The sequence below is a fragment of the Nicotiana sylvestris genome, chromosome 11, assembly GCF_000393655.2.
Source record: "Nicotiana sylvestris chromosome 11, ASM39365v2, whole genome shotgun sequence".
In the NCBI taxonomy this organism is placed as follows: Eukaryota; Viridiplantae; Streptophyta; class Magnoliopsida; order Solanales; family Solanaceae; genus Nicotiana; species Nicotiana sylvestris.
The window spans coordinates 145633231-145659163 of record NC_091067.1 but is presented as its reverse complement, the minus strand read 5'-3'; the positions used below and the strand labels follow the sequence as shown (position 1 = coordinate 145659163).

The window sequence follows — 25933 nt, the reverse complement described above, 5'->3', positions numbered from 1 at the left end:
TTCGCCTTCATGGTGGCTTTTCTAGGAATCATGGTCTTCCCGAACAAAGAACGAACAATCGATATTCGCACCGCAAAAGTTGTGCAAATCCTCACCTCCAAGGAAAACCACACCCTTGTCCCCATCATTCTCTCAGACATTTATCGGGCTTTGACTTTATGTAAAGCAGGAGCGAAAGTCTTCGAAGGATGCAAAATTTTGTTGCAAATGTGGCTGATTGAACATCTCCAACAACAGCCCAAGATCATACAGTATGGGCCAAGCAACGATAATTACATCGAGGGTTATGAGGAAAGAGTGAAAAATTATCAGGTTCCAGAAGGGATAGAAGCATGGGTATCTCGGCTAAGGGCTCTAACGGCAAATCAAATTGAATGGACTTTGGGATGGCTACCGATGAGGGAAGTGATACATATGTCAAACTCAAATAGTTATCTTCTACTATTGGGATTGAGAAGCATCCAGCCATACGCGCCATTGAGAGTCCTAAGACAACTAGGAAGATATCAAGTAGTTCCTGATGATGAAGATTTGAGTACGCAAGAAATCGAATTACACCCAGAGGCCACTATTCCTGAGGCGTTACTTCAGCAGATGTGGAATGGATGTCGATACTTAAAAAGCGATACTCAAGTCCCAGACACTACAAAGGGTGAGATAAATCATGGATATGAAAGGTGGTTCGAGAAACGGTCTCGCGTGGATGATGTACCAGAACCTGAGCTGAGAAGGCCAACTAAAAGACCCCATATTCAAAACTTTAATGATAAAATCCAAGAGCGGTTGATCTGGGGAGAAAAAGAGAAGGGGTACAAAGCAACTATCCATGCCCTAAAGGAAAATCTAAGGAACCTCAGTCTGGAGAAGGATTTGCAAGCACAAGAAGCTGAAGGCGAGAAGAAGAGTCTAGCCTGTGAGAATGAAAGTCTTCATGCTCGATTTCTGAAAATGAAAAAGGCTTCTGAAACGCCAATGAGGAATTGGAAGGATCAAAAAACCATCGCCAATCTTTTTGAAAGAATGCAAGATTATGATTCCGTTCTTGCTGCAAAAGAAAGGGCGTTGAGCAAAGCAAAAGAAAGGATCCAACAATTAAACGAAGAAGCCAGATCTGATAAGGAACGCCAAGATAGGCAATCCGAGAAAGACAGGGCACAATTCAAGAAGGAAAAAGACCATTGGATACGATCAGAAGACCAACTTCGTGCACAACTAGAAGAGGCAAGAAGATACAGAGAGCGTCAACAAGCAGACACTGATAGAGAAAGAGCGCAGATGAGATTAGAGCAGGCCAGACTCCGAGCTCTATTAGAGTCATCCCTAGATCGTGAAGGCCGTATCCGAGATATAGCCACCACTCGCCATCAGCAATTGCAGAATCAAGGCCAACAGCTCCAAGATTTCAGGGCACAGATCCACGACCTGGCAGTCTACACCTCTCAAAGTTATGTAAACTGCCAAGGAATGGATTATGGAAGGTTTACAGAGCATGCACCCACCTTTGCCCGTCATCTAGCAGTGGAGTTGGAAAGGATGTATCGAACATTGGGAGGACATCCGGGTCAAGCCCCACCTTGAGCAAATGATCTAATAATTTACAACACAAGTGGAAAGTGGGGCACGTTATGAGATGTTAAGAATTGTATCTTTTTATTTTCAATATTGAATGTGTGTATTTCAAGACATTGTTTTTACAAAGTTTTCAAATGTAATGTCTGTTCATTTTCTTTTTATAAATATTAGCCTCATGGCAGAACTACGCCTGGTCTGATTCACGCGGGGACGTGATACGTAGGCAATCCCCATAAGATTCGACCGCTTTTAATAAAGAAAGAAAAGAGAATACAAAAACGAATAAAAAAGGGACAACTGAGCAAGCCGGGATGACGCATGTTGTTTGAAGCAAAGCATGTAGAAACGGTTAACTGCCTAGGAGCATTGCATCATATATGTGTTATGATCAAATCTGTTAAAGCTCTAACGCTAACAAAGTTTGTTGTTGTCTGATACCAGACAAGTTAGTTGTTAAAGAACTCTGGCAACACACTCCTACCACACCAGATCCAAAGGACCAGTAGCAACAAGCATGACTACTTCAGAGAATAGTAATGAGGAAGAAAGGCCAATGGGCCAGTTGCTAAAAGAAGCGATGGAAAAGATTGAAAGGATGGGACTAGAGATGAATGCAATGCAGCTAGCCCTAGCCAAAACACAAAAGAGCCCCGAAACACTGGGACACATGCCGGAATACCCTCACTCTGGCCCTTCCACAAGCCGCCCAAATCCCCTTTATCATCAAGAAAGAAGCCCTCATGATTCCCAAGCTCCACCACCCCACCAACCTCTCCCAACACCCAATATTCCCATTTTTGTGGGACCTACATCAGCCCCTTTGCAGAGAACGACCAGTGAGCCATTGTTTCAGGCTCACGATACACAATACTATCCCCCTGAGCCCTACATTCCATGCACCCGAGCCTCAAGCTTACAATCCACATTTAGAAGTGCCGGCAGAGGTTGAGAAGCCAGTTAAGGCTCCTGAACAGGATGAAGTGTTGAGAAAGTTCAAAAGCCTGGAGCAGTCCTTCAGGAACTTGCACGGATTGGGCAATCAAATCAGTGTAGCATACAAAGATCTATGTCCTTTCCCAGACATCCAACTCCCGGCTGGTTTTAAGATGCCTAAGTTTGATTTATATGAAGGGCACGGTGATCCCATGTCACATTTGCGGGGATTCTGTAGCAAAATGAGAGGGGCAGGCGGCAAGGATGAGCTATTGATAGCTTATTTCGGCCAAAGTCTGAGCGGATCTGCACTGAAATGGTATACCAGGCAGGATTCCAGTAGGTGGTACATATGGGATGATCTGGCGCAGGCTTTTGCAGGTCATTTCCAGTACAATCTAGAGATAGTCCCTGACCGTCTCACATTATTGAGAACGGGGAAGAAACCCGGGGAAAGTTTTCGCGAGTTCAGGTTCCGTTGGAGAGAGCAAGCAGCTAGAGTCGATCCTCCCATGAGAGAGGGAGAGATGGTGGACTATTTCTTGCAGACACTGGATCCGACCTATTTTGGTCACTTGGTGACAACAGTTGGAAAATCTTTCAACGAGGTGGTCAAGATAGGGGTCATGATAGAAGAGGGTCTAAGGTCTGACAAAATCTTGAACTATTCGGCACTCAAAGCCACAACCCAGGCTATTCAAAGCGGCGCGGGAGGTGCGCTGAGAAGAAAGAAAGAAGAGGTTGCCACGATCGAGGCAGGCAGTTGCTCCAGGGCTGGCAGGCCGCACTACAACCAACCCAGACCTCACAGGTCAAACTACCCATACAACCCACCACAAAATTTCTATCCACCTCGAGAACCACATTGTTCCGTACACCAAGCGCAGGCATACACTCAGCCTCCGGTTCGCCCACAATGGCGCGCACCGGCTCCCCACAACACATACCCAGCTCCACATAATAACTACCCACCGCAAAACACCTATCCTCCACCGAGGGCGTATAGAAACCCTTCAGGGGCAGGCTTCCGGGGAAATCCAGATGCTAGGAATGACAGGTTGCGGAAGCAGAGAACCTTCACGGAGCTGGGAGAAACCTACACCGCTTTGTTCCACAAGCTGCGGCAATTGGGTTTGGTTAGTCCTGTCCAGACTCGAGAACCAAATCCCCCACCTCAGAATTTGGATCGATCAATCAGTTGTGAATACTGTTCAGGGATGCTCGGGCACGATACCGAGAAGTGCTGGAAGTTAAGGCATGCCATACAGGATCTTATTGACACCAATAAGATCGAGGTCCAGACACCGGAGGCTCCTAACATCAACCAAAACCCACTGCCAGCGCACCACGAAACTCACATGATTGAGTTGGTGTGTGAGGGAGGAGAATTAAGAAAACCCTCACAAACAGTGATGATGATCCAAGCCGCCCCGAAAGAAGTCTTAACCAGTGGAGGAACAAGTGTACAGTCGCAGGGAGAAGGCGTCAAGCCGGTAGTGATATTGGGGAAGAGCCCGTCCATCATAGCAAGCAAACCCGAGCCAAGCAAGTTGGTAATACCAGGGATCCTGCCCACACCGGCAGGTCGTGTTGAAAGGGGTATGTAGAGAACGGGTGACAATAAAGCCTGTGGTCCAGCTGCCGATGATTGACGGCAGGGCTGTGCCTTGGAAATATGAAAAGGCGGTGGTGATGTACAAAGGAAAACAGGTGGAAGAAGTCAGTTGTGAAGCGCGAGGGCTGACTCGATCAGGTCGATGTTTTGCTCCGGTGGAGCTAAGAAGAACCAACCCAGTTGCAACCAAGAAACCCGTGTCCGAAGAAGAGGCTGAAGAGTTCCTGAGGAAGATGAAAGTACAGGACTATTTTGTGGTCGAACAGCTGAGAAAAACACCGGCCCAGATCTCACTGTTGTCGTTACTGATCCATTCTGAGGAGCATCGTCGGGCCCTGCTGAAGATATTGAACGAAGCTCATGTGCCCAGTGAGATTGCTGTAAACCACCTGGAAACCATTGCCAGCAAGATTTTCGAGGTGAACAGGGTAACATTCTCAGATGATGACCTGCCGGTGGAAGGTACGGAGCATAATAAAGCTCTATACCTAGCTGTCAAATGTGAAGACTCGGTGGTAACTCGAGTATTGGTGGATAACGGCTCAAGCGCCAATATTTGCCCACTATCTACTTTGAACCAGTTGAAGATCGACCACGGAAGGATCCACAAGAACAGTATCTGTGTCCGAGGGTTTGACGGAAACGGAACGGCCACTGTAGGGGATGTTGTACTTGAACTGACCATCGGTCCGGTCCTGTTTACCATGGAATTCCAGGTATTAGACGCCACGGTATCTTACAACCTGCTGTTAGGACGACCATGGATTCATGCAGCCAAGGCGGTGCCCTCCACCCTACATCAGATAGTGAAGTTCGAGTGGGAAAGACAAGAGGTCGTGTTACACGGCGAGGATACAACGTGCACCATGGGCGGAGCCATTGTACCTTTCATAGAGACCGCTGATGACAAAGGTCCTTGGGTCTACCAGATTTTCGATACAGGGTCGGCCAACAAAATTTCTGAAGGAGAAATCATCCCGCACCCTAGGGTAGCTGCCGCAACAGTCATGATGGTCTCAGAAATGCTGGGTAATGGATTTGTGCCGGGAAAAGGCCTGGGAGTCGAGCTTCAAGGGATTGTCCAACCTGTCTCCCTTCCTAAAAATCTGGAAACTTTCGGATTGGGGTTCAAACCAACCGCAGCAGACAGGAAGCAAGCGCGAAAAATGAAGAAGAGGGTCTGGTTTCTGCCTAAACCAGTGCCACGCCTCTCAAGGTCTTTTGTTAAAGCAAGTGCCAAGGGGTCAGCGATCCCAAAGATTCGAGGACCTTTGATCGGTATAAATGAAGACCTGAATCAGAGTTTTGAGAGGCTATTCGCGGATGTCAGTATGGTGGAAGCTGGAGAAGGTTCCAGCAGAGCAGAGATACAATTTGTGGGGCCTGAGGCCAAGACCAACAATTGGACGGTTACTCCTCTTCCTGTCCGAGGGGAGTCTTGGTAGTAGGCTTTGATTTATGTTTTGTGTGTTTTGTTTTGTCCGGATTATTCAAGGGTGTAATCCAAATTTTACTTTCGTTTTTGTAAAAGTGTGAACCCTTTTATCCCGCAAGTTTAATAAAGTTCTTTTCTTTTGTCCCATTTTAATTTTGTTTTGTTCTTTTTCTTTCTGAACAGTTCTCTTTTTACTGGTTCTAATGACATGGCATGCACAGCGGATCTTCGACCTAGTCTAATAAATCAATCTGAAACCGACTCAATGATGCAAGAGGTCGTTTGTGACGATGAATCTGAATGTGACGAAGGTGAAGCCTTCGAAGAGATAAACCGAGAACTGTGCCAATTTGAAGAGAAACCCAAGCCTAACCTAAATGACACTGAGGCTGTGAATCTAGGAGACGCTGATAACGTCCAAGAGACCAAAATTAGCATCCACATTGAGCCGAATGTCAGAGCAGAATTGATCAAAACCCTCATGGAATTCAAAGATGTTTTTGCATGGTCATATGACGATATGCCTGGATTAAGCACCAATTTAGTGGTTCACAAATTGCCCACTGACCCGGCATACCCTCCGGTCAAGCAAAAACTAAGGAAATTTAAAACAGAAATGAGTGTAAAGATCAAAGAAGAAGTGATTAAGCAGTTGCAATCGAAGGTCATTCGGGTCACTCGATATCCCGAGTGGTTGGCCAATGTGGTACCAGTCCCAAAGAAGGATGGAAAAATCAGGGTGTGCGTTGACTACCGCAACCTCAACAAAGCAAGTCCCAAGGACAATTTTCCGCTACCCAACATTCATATCCTGATCGATAATTGCGCTGGGCGCGAGATCGGATCCTTTGTGGATTGCTATGCGGGTTATCATCAGATCCTAATGGACGAGGAGGATGCTGAGAAGACAACGTTTATTATGCCATGGGGAACCTACTACTATCGGGTAATGCCGTTCGGATTAAAGAACGTCGGGGCAACGTACATGCGAGCAATGACTGCTGTGTTTCATGACATGATACACAAAGAAATCGAGGTGTACGTCGATGATGTGATCATCAAATCTTGGCGTCAGGAGGACCATGTAGCAGACCTAAGGAGATTTTTCCAAAGACTCCGGAGGTATGATATCAAGCTTAACCCGGCCAAATGCGCATTCGGGGTTCCATCAGGAAAGTTGCTAGGATTCATCGTCAGTCGACGGGGGATTGAGTTAGACCCATCCAAAATTGAATCCATCCGAGATTTGCCACCGCCAAGGAACAAAACAGAGGTAATGAGTTTGCTGGGTAGACTCAATTACATCAGCAGGTTCATCGCTCAACTCACAGCAACTTGTGAGCCCATATTTCGGCTACTGAGAAAGGATGCTGCAGAAGGTTGGACGACAGAGTGTCAAGAGGCTTTCGACCAAATCAAAGGGTATCTGTCTAATCCACCCGTGTTGGTCCCGCCTAAGCCCGGGAAACCCCTAATCCTTTACCTGACAGTCTTGGAAAATTCATTTGGTTGTGTGTTGGGGCAACATGATGACACAGGAAGGAAGGAGCAAGCCATCTACTATCTTAGCAAGAAATTCACAGTACATGAGGTCAAGTACACTCAACTCGAGAAAACATGTTGCGCCCTAACTTGGGTAGCTCAGAAGTTGAAGCACTACCTGTCTTCATATACTACTTATCTCATATCCCGTTTGGACCCATTGAAATATATCTTTCAGAAACCTATGCCCACGGGAAGGTTGGCAAAATGGCAAATTCTGCTCACAGAGTTTGATATCGTCTATGTAACGAGGACGGCCATGAAAGCCCAGGCGCTGGCAGACCATTTGGCAGAGAATCCCGTTGATGAAAAATACGAGCCCTTAAGAACGTATTTTCCTGACGAAGAGGTAATGCATACAAATGAGTTGGAATTGCCTGAGGAACCGGGTTGGAAGCTTTTCTTCGATGGAGCTGCAAACGCGAAAGGGGTTGGAATAGGAGCAGTACTCATTTCTGAAACAGGACGGCATTATCCTGTTACGGCTCAACTACGCTTCTATTGCACCAACAATATGGCCGAGTATGAGGCTTGCATTCTGGGTCTGCGCTTGGCTGCTGACATGGATGTCCAAGACGTCTTGGTCTTGGGAGACTCGGACCTCTTGGTACATCAAATTCAGGGTGAATGGGAAACACGAGATCTAAAGCTCATACCATACCGACAATGCTTGCATGATCTGAGCAAGAAATTTCGATCGGTAAAGTTCAAACACATCCCGAGAGTTCACAATGAGGTTGCGGATGCCTTAGCCACCTTAGCATCAATGCTGCACCACCCTGACAAAATGTATGTTGATCCTCTACACATCCAGGTCCGTGATCAGCACGCCTACTGCAATGCCATAGAAGAAGAAGCAGATGGCGAACCCTGGTTTCATGATATCAAGGAATACCTCAGGATGGGGATATATCCAGAACATGCCTCTGGGGACCAAAAAAGAGCCCTTCGGCGTTTGTCGAATGGTTTCTTCCTCAGTGGAGGAGTATTGTACAAAAGAACCCCGGATTTGGGATTGTTGAGATGCATAGATGCCAGTCAAGCAACGACGGTTATGGCAGAGGTACATGCTGGAGTTTGTGGGCCACACATGAGCGGATATGTATTGGCAAGAAAGATCCTTCGAACAGGGTGTTATTGGCTCACCATGGAACACGACTGTATCACTTTCGTGAGGAAATGCCATCAGTGCCAGATACATGGAGATTTGATTCATTCTCCGCCAACAGAGTTACATACGATGTCAGCACCCTGGCCGTTTGTGGCATGGGGCATGGATGTCATTGGGCCCATCGAGCCAGCAGCATCCAACGGTCATAGGTTCATTCTAGTGACCATTGATTACTTCACCAAATGGGTTGAGGCTAAAACCTTCAAATCAGTAACCAAGAAGGCAGTGGTGGACTTTGTTCACTCCCATATCATCTGCAGATTTGGGATCCCAAAAGTGATCATCACGGATAATGGTGCAAATCTTAATAGCAGCTTGATGAGAGAGGTATGCCAACAGTTAAAGATTAATAAGAATATCAAGAAGATACTGCGAAAAATGGTGGAAGGGTCCAGACAATGGCACGAGAGATTACCCTTTGCTTTGTTGGGTTACCGCACCACCGTCCGAACTTCCATAGGCACAACTCCTTATTTGTTGGTGTACGGAACTGAGGCCGTAATACCAGCGGAAGTCGAAATTCCGTCCCTCCGAATTGTCGCTGAAGCCGGGATTGATGATGATGAATGGGTCAAAGCTCGATTGGAACAGTTGAGCCTGATAGATGAGAAAAGATTGGCAGCAGTGTGCCATGGTCAGCTGTACCAGAAGAGAATGGCAAGAACATATAATAAGAAGGTGCGCCCCAGGAAGTTTGAAGTAGGGCAGCAGGTATTGAAGAAGATCCTCCCACATCAGGTCGAGGCAAAAGGCAAATTCGCCCCAAATTGGCAAGGGCCTTATATCGTGACCAGAGTATTGTCCAACGGTGCTTTGTGTTTGACAGATGTCGAAGGTAGATGTGTCGACATGGCTATCAATTCAGATGCAGTCAAGAGATATTATGCGTAATTTATTTAATTATGGCAATTTTTGGTTTACTTGTTTGTATTTGGCATTTATTGGATAATGAGATGACGGAGGCAATTCTTTCTTCTATCCAAACACTTTTTAACCCTTGTTTCCCCCTTTGAGCCTTAAGTTATTCTTTCATACCCCTCTTTTGGAATCACTAATGGAAAAGACATGAAAAAAAAGAAAAGAAAAGAAAAGGAAAAGAAAATGAAAAGAAAGAAAAGAAAAAAATAAAATCATAAGGAATATAAAACCGTGGGAACTACGTTTGACCTGATTCCTCAAAGAGGATACGTAGGCGCCTCACGGCTCGGTCATAGTATGCATCATAGTGAATATAGGATGCATAATGTACATAGTGTGCATAATAGGCACAGTGTGCGTAACGCACATAGCGCAACATAAGTGTAAAAAATAAATTCCCCAAGCAAGAAAACTGGGGCAGAGGTTATGTTTTAAGTTCCAACAAAGGTTTGATTCCAAAAGTTGTAGCACACCACCCATCAAATTATTTTCTTTTTTCATAGCCTTTCTTTAACTCCACACCAAAACCAACATCAACGTCCAAAAGACCTCCCGATCAATGTTCGAGAGATGTCAAATCAGGCAAATGAGGCCGAGAATAACACACTGATCCCCAGCAAAGAAGAGGATCGTAAGACTGGGAATGAATTGATGGTCAAAGGAATCTCCAGAAGAGAGGGTCGTATCTACAACGCCCCGATTCCTCGAAAGAAATAAAATGAGAGAGTCTTATCGGTGAAAACCTTCACAGGCACCGAGAGGCGATGTAAGATGAGGGATATGAAATGAGAGAGTCTTATTGGTGAAAACCTTCACAGGCACCATAAGGCGCCGGGAGATGAGAGAAAAGAGAGAGTCTCATTAGTGAAAACCCCTCGAAGGGCACTATGAGGCGACAAGACAGATCAGCAAAAGCTACCACATTCGCAACGAGATGGACAGCCATTTATCATCCCCAGCAAGTCAGACCATCGGGCAAATCGATTGATACAAATAGACTGGGTCGGGAATCTATGGTGCACGTCATGATCACGGGGACTAGTCATGTCCTCCAGATAAGTTCTTCTGAGTTTCTTCTCCCCACCAAATATGGGTTCAGAAAGATTTTCTTCTTCTAGCTTTTATTTTCTCTTCCTAAAATTTGTCTTGAAAAGAATTTTTCAAAGCTTACTACCAGAAACCGGAGGGGAATTCATCCAATGCAGGATAATACAAACAGTCTTAGAAGCCGATCCCAGGCAATGCAGTGATCGTGCCCGACAATTTTGGAGGAAGTAAGCTCCTAAAGGGAGTGGTGTCGGGAGTTAAAAGCAGATTCCCACAGCACGTGCTTAAAGAGAAAGCAGAAAAGGGGATTAATTGAAAGCCAATCCCCAGCAGGCTAGAGACCCCCAGCAAGCAACTCTGCCCACTAATCAATTATGGGACATAGAGCAAGAAAAGAGAAGAAAGGAAAAACCATCCGCCAGAAAGGCACCCTCTACCACCACGATAAAAACTAATTAAAACCTTTTGTTTGCTGCAGGAAAACAAAGGATTGATGATGGCAGCAAGACGCAACGCCAGGGAAACCACCAAAAACCGGGGCAGAAAATTTTCTGCCGATTGTCGAAAATTTTCTCGGAAGAACGGGGAAGCAATTTCAATACATTTAAGTTCTAGGTCGCCCACCAGTAAAATGCGGGAATACTTTTAAGTTCTAGGTCGCCCACCAGTAAAATGCAGGAATACTTTTAAGTTCTAGGTCGCCCACCAGTAAAATGCGGGAATACTTTTAAGTTCTAGGTCGCCCACCAGTAAAATGCGGGAATACATTTAAGTTCTAGGTCGCCCACCAGTAAAATGCGGGAATACATTTAAGTTCTAGGTCGCCCACCAGTAAAATGCGGGAATACTTTTAAGTTCTAGGTCGCCCACCAGTAAAATGCGGGAATACTTTTAAGTTCTAGGTCGCCCACCAGTAAAATGCGGGAATACTTTTAAGTTCTAGGTCGCCCACCAGTAAAATGCGGGAATACATTTAAGTTCTAGGTCGCCCACCAGTAAAATGCGGGAATACATTTAAGTTCTAGGTCGCCCACCAGTATAATGCGGGAATACATTTAAGTTCTAGGTCGCCCACCAGTATAATGCGGGAATACATTTAAGTTCTAGGTCGCCCACCAGTAAAATGCGGGAATACTTTTAAGTTCTAGGTCGCCCACCAGTATAATGCGGGAATACATTTAAGTTCTAGGTCGCCCACCAGTAAAATGCGGGAATACATTTAAGTTCTAGGTCGCCCACCAGTAAAATGCGGGAATACTTTTAAGTTCTAGGTCGCCCACCAGTAAAATGCGGGAATACTTTTAAGTTCTAGGTCGCCCACCAGTAAAATGCGGGAATACATTTAAGTTCTAGGTCGCCCACCAGTAAAATGCGGGAATACATTTAAGTTCTAGGTCGCCCACCAGTAAAATGCGGGAATACTTTTAAGTTCTAGGTCGCCCACCAGTAAAATGCGGGAATACTTTTAAGTTCTAGGTCGCCCACCAGTAAAATGCGGGAATACATTTAAGTTCTAGGTCGCCCACCAGTAAAATGCGGGAATACATTTAAGTTCTAGGTCGCCCACCAGTAAAATGCGGGAATACATTTAAGTTCTAGGTCGCCCACCAGTATAATGCGGGAATACATTTAAGTTCTAGGTCGCCCACCAGTATAATGCGGGAATACATTTAAGTTCTAGGTCGCCCACCAGTAAAATGCGGGAATACTTTTAAGTTCTAGGTCGCCCACCAGTATAATGCGGGAATACATTTAAGTTCTAGGTCGCCCACCAGTAAAATGCGGGAATACATTTAAGTTCTAGGTCGCCCACCAGTAAAATGCGGGAATACATTTAAGTTCTAGGTCGCCCACCAGTAAAATGCGGGAATACTTTTAAGTTCTAGGTCGCCCACCAGTAAAATGCGGGAATACTTTTAAGTTCTAGGTCGCCCACCAGTAAAATGCGGGAATACATTTAAGTTCTAGGTCGCCCACCAGTAAAATGCGGGAATACATTTAAGTTCTAGGTCGCCCACCAGTAAAATGCGGGAATACTTTTAAGTTCTAGGTCGCCCACCAGTAAAATGCGGGAATACTTTTAAGTTCTAGGTCGCCCACCAGTAAAATGCGGGAATACTTTTAAGTTCTAGGTCGCCCACCAGTAAAATGCGGGAATACATTTAAGTTCTAGGTCGCCCACCAGTAAAATGCGGGAATACATTTAAGTTCTAGGTCGCCCACCAGTATAATGCGGGAATACATTTAAGTTCTAGGTCGCCCACCAGTATAATGCGGGAATACATTTAAGTTCTAGGTCGCCCACCAGTAAAATGCGGGAATACTTTTAAGTTCTAGGTCGCCCACCAGTATAATGCGGGAATACATTTAAGTTCTAGGTCGCCCACCAGTAAAATGCGGGAATACATTTAAGTTCTAGGTCGCCCACCAGTAAAATGCGGGAATACTTTTAAGTTCTAGGTCGCCCACCAGTAAAATGCGGGAATACTTTTAAGTTCTAGGTCGCCCACCAGTAAAATGCGGGAATACTTTTAAGTTCTAGGTCGCCCACCAGTAAAATGCGGGAATACATTTAAGTTCTAGGTCGCCCACCAGTAAAATGCGGGAATACATTTAAGTTCTAGGTCGCCCACCAGTAAAATGCGGGAATACATTCAAGTTCTAGGTCGTCCACCAGTATAATGCGGGAATACTTTTAAGTTCTAGGTCGCCCACCAGTATAATGCGGGAATACATTTAAGTTCTAGGTCGCCCACCAGTATAATGCGAGAATACATTTAAGTTCTAGGTCGCCCACCAGTATAATGCGGGAATACACTTAAGCTCTAGATCTTGGAATCAGTAACCCCACCTGAAGACGGAAGGTTACAACAGAGATCCCCAAGCAGGAAACAATAAAATCCCCAGCGCCAAGAAGCAGAAGGCTGCCAAAGCATGCGCACATTCAAAAGGAAGAAGGAACGCGTCTCAGAAGAAGCAGTTTGGAAACATTGTAGCATGCCCAGTATAACAATGTTGATGGAGAAACATGCCATTGAAGAAACCATTGAAAGATTTAAGGAAGAAAGCCGTGTCCCCAGCAAATCAAGCAAAGTGATGAAAACTGACATTCAGAAAAGGCAAAGGGTCAGCATCATCTCCAAGTTCACAAAATAAAGGCGTCAGAAGAAAGCGTTAGCCGACAAGAAAGCAAGACAACAAGAACAAGTTGGAGATGGATGAGATCTCATACTCTAGCTTAACTTCTTGTTTTTCCTTTTAGAGCAATGTAACAGGGAGATCGGTTGAGCAGTAGCATCCTACAGCAGCATGCGACAGCGCACAACAGCAGCAAGCAATACAGTCACACGGTAGTCCCAGCTACCAAAATTTCCCGAACTACATTGACCTGATTCCTGTTTCAGCCCAGGATATGTAGGAAACCTCTGAAGCAAAGGTTCGGTCAAATCTTTTTCAAAAAATGCTTCACACGGAGTATTCGGACGGGCAAAAATCGCTCGCTTTATCTTTGCGCGAAAACCCTTCGTGTCTTCGTGCAAAGAGGGGCAGCTGTAAGCACGTGATTTTTGCTTCACGGACAGTCACTCCAAAAGAAATAGTAACAAAGGACCTCGCTGTACAATTTTCAATTTTCCGTAACGTGTGCTGCTAGTCATGTGTGGTTCTGTCCATTTTTGCTATTTTTTTACATTATTAAACAAAATACAAAATGCGTATGTCATGGTAATTAGACCATAATTCGTTCAGTAAAAGAAAATTCACAAAAAATATTCTAGGGTGCGATTTAACCTATTTAAATATTTTGATAATTATGTTAGGTGTTAAATTAATGTTTGTTTGAACTTCATTTTTATTTTTAGTTTTAAAAAATTAGAAAAAGAAAGAAAAAGAAAAAAAAAGAGAAGAAAAGAATGAAGAAAACGGTTTGGGCCAAGAAAATAAACCAAAAATAGGCCCAAACCAATTCGATCTGACCCAGTCCAAACCAGGCCTCAGGCAAACCCCCCAAACGACGCCGTATAAAGGAGTTTGATCTGAGCCGTCCGTCCAGGCCGATCTAACGGCTCAGGACCTCTTTCAGCAACCCGTTTTCAAACCCGACCCAATAACCGGTCTGACCCAACCCCTCACTTAAACCAAACGACCCCGTTTAACTACCAAACGACCCCGTCTCATTTCTCACCATCAGATCCAAGCCGTTGAGATCATCTGATCTAACGGCTCAGATCCAATCCCCTACTCCGTATATAAACCCTCTATCACTCCCCACGCCCCCTATCCGAACCCCCCCTTCATCGTCCCCAAGCTCAAACCTGAAACCCTAAAACCTAGCAAGCCGCCCTAGCTTCCCTTTCACCAGAACCCGGCGGCACGAACGCCGGTGACCACCTCCTGAACACCCTAAGTCCCCCGCACTCTCCTGAACATGGATCTGCTACCCATTTGCCTCGAATTACTTTCCTTCGTCTCGAATCTTCATTTGAAGATTTGAGTCGAACCCGGACCTATGCCAAATTACCCCATCTTCATACCAGACACTCCCCTGACCCTCCTCGTGACCAAACCAAGCTTGGTTTGGTCCGAATCTACCCACAACTCCTAAAAAACCAGATCTGAAAATCCGGACCTTAGAACACATGCACCTGGGGAATCCGGCCAGTCTTAACAGGGGTTTGAGGTCTAATAGACCTTAGTCAAGGTGTTCTCATGTGAGAACACCCTGATTAAAGTTTGTTCGGCCTCAAGAGTTCGAAGTTGAGTCAGATTTGGGTCGTTTTGATTTCAAACTTTTTCGGTAAGTTTTCTTTTCTCTTTGTTTAGTTCTAATTAAGTTGTCAGCATGCTTCGTTGTGTTTGTTTGTTATTTTGTTATTTTTCATTCGGATTTCTTCCATCTCTGTCAAAGGCCTCTTATTTGGTCAATTGTTTTCTGTTTGTGTTCTGAATGTACCCCATGATAAACGTGATCGTCAATTAGATTAGTCGTCAAATGAGTTAATTCATATAGGCCCCCAGTAATTGAACAAAAGTTGTCTGATGCCCTTTAGGTCCCTGAATGTATTGTTTATATGAGCGACTGATTATTACCTGTTATAATTAGTATAGTCGACCTGATAAATGTCGTCGATTAATTTCCTACGACTGAATGTGCAAATATTCTAATATGTACAACCTCACTTGACTGAATGGACCTGTATTGTGATTTGAGTGTTGGACATTATTTATGAGTGCTAGTTTGTAACTACATTGTAAAAAAACAATTAAAAGAATCAGGCTAGGGCAATTCTGAAATTGAACTTTCAGAAGTTCAAAATGCCCTGATACTGCAATGGGCAGGGCAGTAATAATCAAGGGCCAACAAGGGTATTCTGGGGTTTGAAAAGGACAGAAAAGATTAGTTTAAATGAACTGACAAATAGGGTACTAATTTGGGATTAAACTAATGCCAATGGGAACAAGACATAAGAGCATGGGAGTTTAAAATGAATAATAAAATGAGCTCATAACTCTTGATTAAACAAAACCAGACGTGGGGAACAAAGGGCTGGCATCAAAAGATGCTTAAGGATGGGTTTAATAGGTATGGGCAGACTGCAAGTTGCAGGATCCAGGCAGCTTGACTGCACTGGGTTATTAGCTTATAAATAAGCTGTTTCAGAACATAAAAAGGGGCTGGAATTTTTAGTCTTGGGGATGGAATTTTTAGTCTTGAGGCTGGAACTTTTAGTTTGAAGAGAGGTCTACTGAGTTTAAAGAAAACTGAAAAAACATAAGGTAGTTTCCAAAAACATTGTAACCAAACACTATCTGAAAGTTGTATAAGAATTCATATTGGTCAAGCTGCCTTGGCCAAGTTCTGTTGTTTGCATTGACTGAGCTGTTTGTGGTTGTTGGACTGTTGGTGTTGCTGCATTGAATACCCTGTTACTGCTGTTGTTTCATCACTCTTTCCTGGGATTGCTCATTTGGTACTCGACTATCTGCTGGTTCTTCTTGTTCTGGGAAATATTGCTGGTTGTCTGTGGGCTGTGGAAAACACTTGGATTTTTGATTTGTTGCTGTGTTGTTGTTGTGTATCTGCTGTTGCTGTGTTTGCTACATACTGCCCAGCTGACCATTCCTTTCTTCTTTTCGTTCTCTATACCAGGTACACACCTAATACACTGTCAGATGTAATTGGAAATTTGAGCAAGAATACAAATGAAAAGATCTGAAGGATGTGTTTTTTTATACATAGTTTGTTACCTTAAATATCATGTAATGTAGAAAAAATGCTATTCTCGTTTGGATGTTGGAAGTAGCTTGCACGCCTAGTAGATATCAATGCATGGTAATTGAATATCAGTTCGTATATGTATGTTGTTTAGATAAAAGTATTCTCAATGAATTAGGTTGCATCTCAGATTTAGTTTACTTTGCAGTATATGCTGTAATGTATGTCAAGCATGAAAACTGTACATCATGGGTTAAGTTCTTCCTTTTCTGGTTAATGGTCTCATATAACTAGTAAACCACCTGTTAAGACAAAGAACACAAAACTTGCAATATCAACCTCATGAAGGTCGAGTTCAGGTCTAAACAGGCCAAGCAGGCCTGCTTCGAGCAAGCAGTGGCCCAGGTTTGGCCCATCATGCATGGGCTGGATTTGGGCCCAGGATTATTTAATCGGCTGACTGTGCACGCAGCCTCGTTCCTGATTCTTAAGCATTTTCGAATGTTGTTATAGATAACTGGCAAGTACGTAATTAATTAGGACTATCTATTTTTTATTAATAGAGACAAACACGACAAGAAACATAGTTGCTATAGGATATCCTTTTAAAATAAAGCCGAGATGAGCCTCGACAAACAAAAACGCACAAGATGCGGGGCCCTCGTTAAAATGTATATTATCGAAGCATTTAGTTTCCAGGACAGGTCGCTTAGCAAATCTCACAACCCTCCTAAAATAACAATACGTTAGACTCTTTAGGACACGCCTTAATAAATCTTACCTTCCTAAACTCGGGTGCACATTTATGTGACCCAAATCCAATTCTCAACGGAGTCGAAATGCGTTTCTAATCACGGGTACATTGATTGTGACGTGGTTCGAGATGCGTGTCCATGACGTTGCAAATTCATTTTAAAAAATAAGAATGAGATGAGCCTCGCCAAATAAAATACAAATTGTGGGGCCCTCAGTAAATATTTGTTTTAAAAAATATTTGGACTTCGGGATGGACCGCTTAGTAAAATTTCACGGTCTTACCCAAAATAAATACGCTAGTCACTTTAGGCGCGCCCTTAATAATTTAATTTCCTTAAACTCGGGTGCACATTGATGTGACCCAAATCCAAATCTCAATGGAGTCAAAGTGTGTCGACGACCACGGGTACATTGATTGTAACGCGGTTTGAGATACATTTTCACAACGTTGCAATTCTTGATAAAACAGTAAATGATAAAAGCGGTTAAAAATTAAATTTTGCACATAAGTTCACGCTTGTATAAAATCAGATAATCAAGCCGAATATAACAGTTGAGCGACCGTGCTAGAACCACGGAACTCGGGAATGCCTAACACCTTCTCCCTGGTTAACAGAATTCCTTATCCGGATTTCTGGTACGCAGACTGTAATATAGAGTCATTATTTTCCTCGATTCGGGAATTAAAATTGGTGACTTGGGACACCCTAAATCTCCCAAGTGGCGACTTTGAAATAAATAAATAAATCCCGTTTCGATTGTCCTTTAATTGGAAAAACTCCCTTCGCCCCCTCGGGTGCGGAAAAAGGAGGTGTGACAGTACTTTACTCCGGACATTTTTATTTTTCACCAAGTATAGTACTACCGACAGTGAATAGCATTTCAATGAACGAGCAGAACCTGTGCTCTGATACCAGTTGTTGGGAATAAACCCCTACCAAAATAATATTCACGATAATAAAAGCGGAATAATAATGTAGCACCGAGATACGGTAATTAACAAGAATAAAAGAGTAACAATGACACCAAGATTTTTACGTGGAAAACCCTTCTGAATAAGGGAAAAACCACGACCCCGAGAGGAGCAACTGATATCACTATAGTAAGGAATTTACTCTTTGTAGGCCCGAGAAAAATACTACAAAGACCACTACAATACTCAAAAGAAATAACCCTCTTTTGATATTTCACCTCACTACAATATTGCTCACACTCTCTATTTTCTTCACAGACTATTTTCTTATACTCTGTCTGTGAAACCTCACTCTTTCTTTCTAGCTCTCAGATATATTTTCCTCTGAGATTGTGATCAAAGAATGAGAGCCGAAGCTCTCATTTTATAGGCAAAATATGACTACCAACCTTGACCTTTCAACTTCTGCAGCCTGTCATTTTTGACAGAAAAATGAGAAACGTGGGCTGCCTACTTCTGCCAACTTTGAAAATGAAGAAGAAATGAAGAAAACAACTTCCTTAAAATGTGGGCTGGACCCCACACATCTGACCTGGCATTAGCATACCGCCATTGGAGATGTCTATTATACAATAGCCTCAGCTGATGAACATCTTCTAAGTGGTTAGTTGCCTTCTTCCCCTTTTTAATATCTGAAATAAAGCTGAGGACAGAAGTAGAAGTTTTGGGTTGTCTAGATGGACTAGATGGTCTTATCCGAGAAGGACTTGGCCCTCTAGATGGTGTACTTGGGACTGATCTTGTTTGAGATGAACTGACTCCTCGAGATGCAGAGGATGATATAACAGATGCCTTATTCGGTGACGGAAGTCGTGATCCAGGAGCTGAAACAGTCTGAGATCTAGCTACTGGATTCCCTTGTACTGTTCTTTCCAAGATGTGGGCTTCTGCATTGAAAGTGAAGTATCATCTACTGACAGAACTCTACCTTTTACTCTATCATCAGATGATACTAGTGACAGCAAGTCACTGGAAGATTTTTGCAACGGTTTGGTATAACCATCCAATGATAATCTCCTCAAGGAAGGCGTGACTCTCAGTGACTAATTGGCTCAATTTTACTATTCTTATCACTCAGATCAACACTTCTGTTCATAGTACCAGATGATACCTTCCCACCCATTCTACTTGGCCATCGATGCTGATCAACTAATCGAGCATTTAAACTATCAACTGGTCTAGAATTCTCTGCTTGATCAGCAGAATTCTTTCCCTTCAATGGACTCCTCCTCCTCTCAGGTGCCGCCTTTCATGAAGCAGGAAGTGTTTCGCCCTGTTTCTGCACTACATTTGATGATGGCCTCAAAGTACGATCACGTAGAGCATGAGAAACAGGTTTTTCTCTCTTACTTACAGGTAAAGAAAAGGTATCCGACTGAAACAAAGCACTGAGACTCCTCATTGTTGAGGGCCACAAAGATTCTGGCAACCGATTTCCTCCCAACTTTTTGGACAGTAATTCTTCCGCAGATGTATCCTGTACAGGTGTTGATGGTCGTGATGTAGTACTGGTAGGTGATGAAGGCGTGGTGGGGCGTTTCCTTTCAGCCGATATGGCTCGTTTAGGCAAGGACATTGTTGATGTAGTAGTTCCAGTTCTTGTGACATTTGGAGAAGAGCAATATCTAACGCCAGAGGATGCTGCTGATGGAGTATGTGACCTGTACCTAGAACTAACTTCTCTGGTTCTTGGCCTACGGATTTTCCATTGTTCTTCTCCAATGTTGAATTCTGCTTCTGTAATGCTAACTTTGATTCATACACATCCATCCAAACTGTCCAAGATTAGACAGCATTGATATAATGATATCCCCTTTCTTATATTAATAACAACTTAAGCCATTCTTGAAAAGCCCAGCTCTCAAGAACCCAACTTTAATCTAATGAATTACACACCAATGCCAATAAAGTAAGATCCTTTTCTCAGCTATAAATCTGCCACAAAAATTCGAGGCTAAAAGTAAGTGTTGAGGAAGCCAAATGTATATAGTGTGAATAAGTCACAACTACTATACCAAAATTATGGCAGTCACTAAATAATAAATAAGACAATAAGACAACAATAAAAGGAACACCAGAATTTACGAGGTTTGGCTAACTTTGCCTACTTCCTCGGACACAACCAATATTTTATTTTACTCCAAAAATACAAGTAAAATAATACTAAAGAGAGAAGATACAAATGCCTTAAGAAGATGAGAAGGCAAATGAGAAGTGTGTTTAAATCCTAAACATTAGGCCTCCTTTTATAGGGTGAAATCCCATCCAATTTTTGTCCTTCACCGATGTGGGACAATTTTTGGCAATCAACAAATCTCCACCTTGGCAAAATTCCACATCTTCAATTTCTCTTAATAACAAATTTTGGTTGTGCCTTCATCTTCAATCTTCAGTGTTCAATAATGATGATCAAATCCAAACAATGTTGAAACTTGACCGCAGTCACCACTTTTGTCAGCATATCAGCAGGATTCTCTGTAGTATGAATTTTCTTCACCGTGACTCCACCTTCTTCTATGATTTCTCGTACGAAATTATATCTAACATCAATGTGCTTCATACTTGCATGATAAACTTGGTTCTTCGCTAATTGAATAGCACTTTGACTATTACAAAAAATTGTGATACTTTTTTTGTCCAATGCCAAGCTCCTTTAGCAATCCTTGAAGCCAAATTGCCTCTTTCACAGCCTCTGTAATAGCCATGTACTCTGCCTCTATTGTAGACAAAGCAACTGTTGACTGCAAAGTAGACTTCCAACTAACTGGTGCCTTTGCAAAAGTAAACACATAACCAGTAGTTGATCTTCGTTTGTCCAGATCACCCGCAAAATTCGAGTCACAATATCCAACTACAGACTGATTGTCTTTCTGCTCAAAAACTAACCCGACATCTACAATATTATGAATATACCGTAGAATCCACTTCACAGCTTGTCAATGCTCCTTCCCTGGATTGTGCATATATCTGCTAATAACTCCAACAGCTTGTGAAATGTCAGGCCTTGTGCAAACCATTGCATACATCAAGCTACCAACAACATTTGCGTATGGTACCTTTGACATATACTCTCGTTCAGCTTCATCCATTGGCGACATAGTAGTACTTAGCTTAAAATGGGGAGCAAGTGGAGTACTAACTGGCTTAGTCTTGTCATCTATGCCAAAACGTTGTAGTACTCTCTTCAAATATTCTTTCTGAGATAAACAGAGTTTCTTTGAACGTCTATCTCTAATTATCTCCATGCCAAGAATTTTCTTTGCCTCACCCAGATCCTTCATCTCGAACTCCTTCTTCAGTTGAATCTTCAACTTATCAATTTCTTCCGAATTCTTGGAAGCTATCAACATATCATCAACATATAGGAGAAGATATGCAAAGGAACCATCTTTAAGCTTGCGCAAATACACACAATGACCGTATTTGCTTCTCTTGTACCTTTGCTGCAACATAAACTTGTCAAATCGTTTGTACCATTGTCTAAAAGATTGTTTCAATCCGTACAATAATTTTTCAAGTTTGCACACCATATTTGCCTTTCCAACAACTTTGAATCCTTCTGGCTGAGTCATGTAGATTTCCTCCTCCAAGTTTCCATGTAAAAATGCAGTTTTTACATCCATCTGAACTAGTTCCAAATCCAACTGTGCTACCAAAGCCAACATAATTCTAATGGAGAAATATTTTATAATTGGAGAAAACACTTCATTGTAATCAATTCCCTCCTTTTGAGCATATCCTTTGGCCACCAATCTTGCTTTGTAGAGAATATCTATTTGGTTAGGAAATTCTTCATTCTTTTCAAATACCCATTTGCACCCAATTGCTTTCTTTCCCTTCGGGAGAGATTGGCCAATTTCCATGTATGATTTTGATGAAGGGACTGCATTTCTTCATTCATGGCAATCCTACACGTATCTTCTTCTGAACTTTGGATTACATCTTTATAAGTGGTAGGAACTCTATCAGCTACAATTGAGGTTGCACAAGCAACCGTCTCTATAAGACGAACAGGTTTCGTTATTGTCCTTTTTGGCCTGCTGGTTGCTATTGATTCAAGTTGTTATTGAGGTTCCTGAGTTGGAATCTCCATCTTTACTGGCTCTTCTTCCAAAGGATAATCTTCATTTGTTTCCTCTTTTACTTCTTGTGTAGGAAAAATAAATTTTCCCTCAAACTCCACCTGCTTAGAAGCACCCTTATTTTGTTTGGTATATTCTGTTACCTTATTTACCATAGCAGATTCATCGAAGGCAACATCCCCGCTGAATATTACTTTCTTTGTTATAGTACAGCATAAAAGATATCCTTTGACTCCAAAAGTAATCCCCATAAAAATAGCCTTCTTTGCCCTTGGATCCAATTTTGACTTTTTCACATGATAATATGTAGTTGAGCCAAACACGTGCAAAGAGTTGTCTTGCCATCAATAGCAGCAGATGGTAGACAATTAATGAGGTGGCATGCATATGTAATTGCCTCAGCCCAAAATTCTTTGCCCAAGCTAGCATTGGACAACATGCACCATACCTTCTCCAGCAAGGTCTGATTCATACGTTCTACCACTCCATTCTGCTGTGGTGTATGCTTGAGAGTGAAGTGTCGGACGATGCCATCATTTTCACAGACCTTATTGAAATGATCATTTTTGTATTCACCTCCATTGTCTGTGCGAATACACTTGATCCTCCTGCCTGTTTGATTCTCCACCATCGTCTTCCATTTGAGAAAAATTCCCAGCACTTCATCTTTGTTTTTCATTGTATACACCCACACTCTTCGAGAAAAATCATCAACAAAGGTTACAAAATAGTGCTTCCCACCCAATGAAGGTGTTTTGGAAGGACCCCAAACATCAGAGTGTACATAATCCAAAATGCCTTTAGTATTATGGATCGCTGTACCAAATTTAACCCTTGTCTGTTTCCCTTTGACACAATGCTCACAAAACTCCAAGTTGCAAGCCTTTACTCCTTTTAACAATCCTTGATCTGATAGAGTTTTCAAGGATTTTCCTCCAGCATGTCCCAAGCGCATGTGCCATAGCTTGGTTGCTTCTGCCTCTTTGTCGTCACTGGATGTCACTGTCGCTGTCCCAATAACTGTACTGCCACGATAGCGGTACATATTATTATTCTTCCGATTAGCCTTCATTACCACTAGTGCACCGGAGCATACTCTCATCACTCCATTTTCTGCAATGATTTTGAACCCTTTTGATTCTAGGGCTCCCACAGAGATGAGATTCTTCTTCAAATCCGGTACATATCGAACATCTATCAATGTTCTGATCATTCCATCATGGTTCCTTAATCGTATTGAACCAATGCCATATGAGGTAAGAGGGCTGTTATCCGCTGTGTGGATGACTCCATATTCTCCTTCTTGAAATTCCACGAACCAGTCCCTGTTGGGACACATATGATAGCTACAAGCCGAGTCCATCAACCATATGTCTGATGATGTTGATGACTCTGTTGTAACTAATGAGAAGTCTGAATCATCACAATCAGCTACATTTGAATCCATAATGGCCTTTCCATTGTTATGTTTGGCCTTATTCTTCAACTTCGGACAGTCTTTCTTCCAGTGCCCTTTTTCTCGACAAAAGGCACATTCATCTTTGCTGGGTCTGGATCTTGACTTGGATCTTCCCTTCTTTGTCCTCGTTTGATTTTGAGGACGACCCCTCACAAATAGTGCTTCTCCTTCTCCGCCCTTCTGTTTTTCTCGCTTTCTTTGTTCATAGCTGTACAAAGCCGAACAAACTTCTCTGAGAGAAACTTCGTCATTTCCATGGAGTAGAGTAGTTTCAAGGTGCTCGTACTCATCAGGAAGTGACGCCAACAACATCAAGGCCAAGTCACCATCATCATAAGTTGTATCCATATTTTGCAAATCTGTGACCAACTTATTGAAACTGGTGATATGTTCATTCATCGTGGTACCAGGAACATAGGTGAAGTGAAACAGTCTCTTCTTCATGTACAATTTATTTTGACTATTTTTCTTCAAAAATTTATCCTCCAGTGCTTTCCATAATTTACTTGCAGAAGTTTCCTTTGTGTATGGATATTTCTGCTCTCTAGCAAGGTAGGATCGAATGGTACCGCAAGCAACACGGTTGATAATTTTCCAATCTTCTTCTCCAATAACATCTGGTTTCTTTTCTTCAATAGCAAGATCTAGCCCTTGCTGAAAAAAGACATCTAGAACCTCGCCTTGCCACATCCCAAATGTCCTGACCCGTCAAAAATTTCTACCGCAAATTTCGCATTTGACACAATTCTTGTCATAAGCGAAGATGCCAATGATGACGTATTGTTGACACTTGATGTAGATTCTTCTTGTTTATTGTCTCCCATCTTTGACACAAATATTATTTAATAGCTGACGACATAAATCAAGATTATTTCCTTTCTGGTGTGGAAGATCAGACTAAGCTGCAACCACAGAGCATACTCAGATAGAACCTTGACTCAGTTACCAAGATAAATCTTTTCTGATGTAGAAGATCAGATTACTGCAACCACAGAGCATACTTAGACAGTACCTTGGCTTTGATATCAATTATTGCGGAAGCCAAATGTATATAGTGTGAATAAGTCACAACTACTATACCAAAATTGTGCCAGCAACTAAATAATAAATAAGACAATAAGACAACAATAAAATGAACACTAGAATTTACGAGGTTCGGCTAATTTTGCCTACTTCCTTGGACACAACCAATATATTATTCCACTCCAAAAATACAAGTGAAATAATACTAAAGAGAGAAGATACAAATGCTTTAAGAAGATGAGAAGGCAAATAAGAGGTGTATTTAAATCCTAAACATTAGGCCTCCTTTTATATGGTGAAATTCCCATCCAATTTTTGTCCTTCACCGATGTGGGGCAATTTTTGGCAATCAACAGTAAGATATACTAAAGATAAAATTAAAGAAGGAATAATTAATATACCATTTAAAAAAAAGGATGATCAAAAGAATACATCTTTACAGGCACCCAGATCTGAAGAAGAATCAATATTAAAATCCCAGCCAATAAATTGCAAATTCTTGTTCTATAATCACAATGATCAATACCCAAAACTAGGTAGATCAAGCAAATGTCAAGAACTCAATTAAAAGAGGAACCCCTATGCTGATATTTGCCAAATCAGTATTATTATCAAGACAAGAATGTACATTGGCACGGTTAGAAAAAAATTTAACAATTGTATGCTTGTTAAAGAAAGAGAAAGAGGTTATATTAACCTCTTCCCTCGAAATGGGGAAGTATAGTGGGAGATAGGTGTCACGACCTGAATTTTCCACCCTCGAGAGTCGTGATGGCGCCTACTAATGTGAGCTAGGCAAGCCAATCCTTTAAACTAATTACTTCATTATCCAATTAATTGTTTTTAACAGATATAAAGTGATAACGTATAAACAATGGAATATTTAATTAAACGGAAGAAAAAAAACAATAAAATATCTGAATTTGTAGCTATTACAACTACTTAAGCCTTAATCACCCAAAACCTGGTGCTACAGTGTCACAAATGGTCTAAGACTGCTAAATACAAGGTCCGAGAATAGAAGACACACTGTTTCTGAAGCAAAAAGATTAAACAGGAAATAAAAGATAAAGAAGACGCCAAAGCCTGTGGACGCCTGCAGGTCTACCTTGGATCTCCGCGTGGACCGAAGGTAGCCTCCAACTACGGTCCAAGAGCTGCTCCGGGATCTGCACATAGTGCATATTGTAGTA

At 42.5% G+C, this 25933-nt stretch overlaps 1 protein-coding gene across 1 annotated transcript in view; it reads right to left on the bottom strand.

The window, feature by feature from the left end:
* Window positions 1-20881, bottom strand: part of LOC104212399 (AUGMIN subunit 8-like) — a 34507-nt gene extending 13626 nt beyond the window's left edge. Inside the window, exons 1-4 of the mRNA XM_070162067.1 lie at window positions 20805-20881; window positions 19531-19921; window positions 19239-19422; window positions 18789-19063 (exon numbers count right to left, since the gene is read on the bottom strand). Of these exons, the coding sequence (XP_070018168.1) occupies window positions 18789-19063; window positions 19239-19422; window positions 19531-19921; window positions 20805-20881 (927 nt within the window). The remainder of the gene's footprint in view (window positions 1-18788; window positions 19064-19238; window positions 19423-19530; window positions 19922-20804) is intronic.
* Window positions 20882-25933: the final 5052 nt, after the last annotated feature.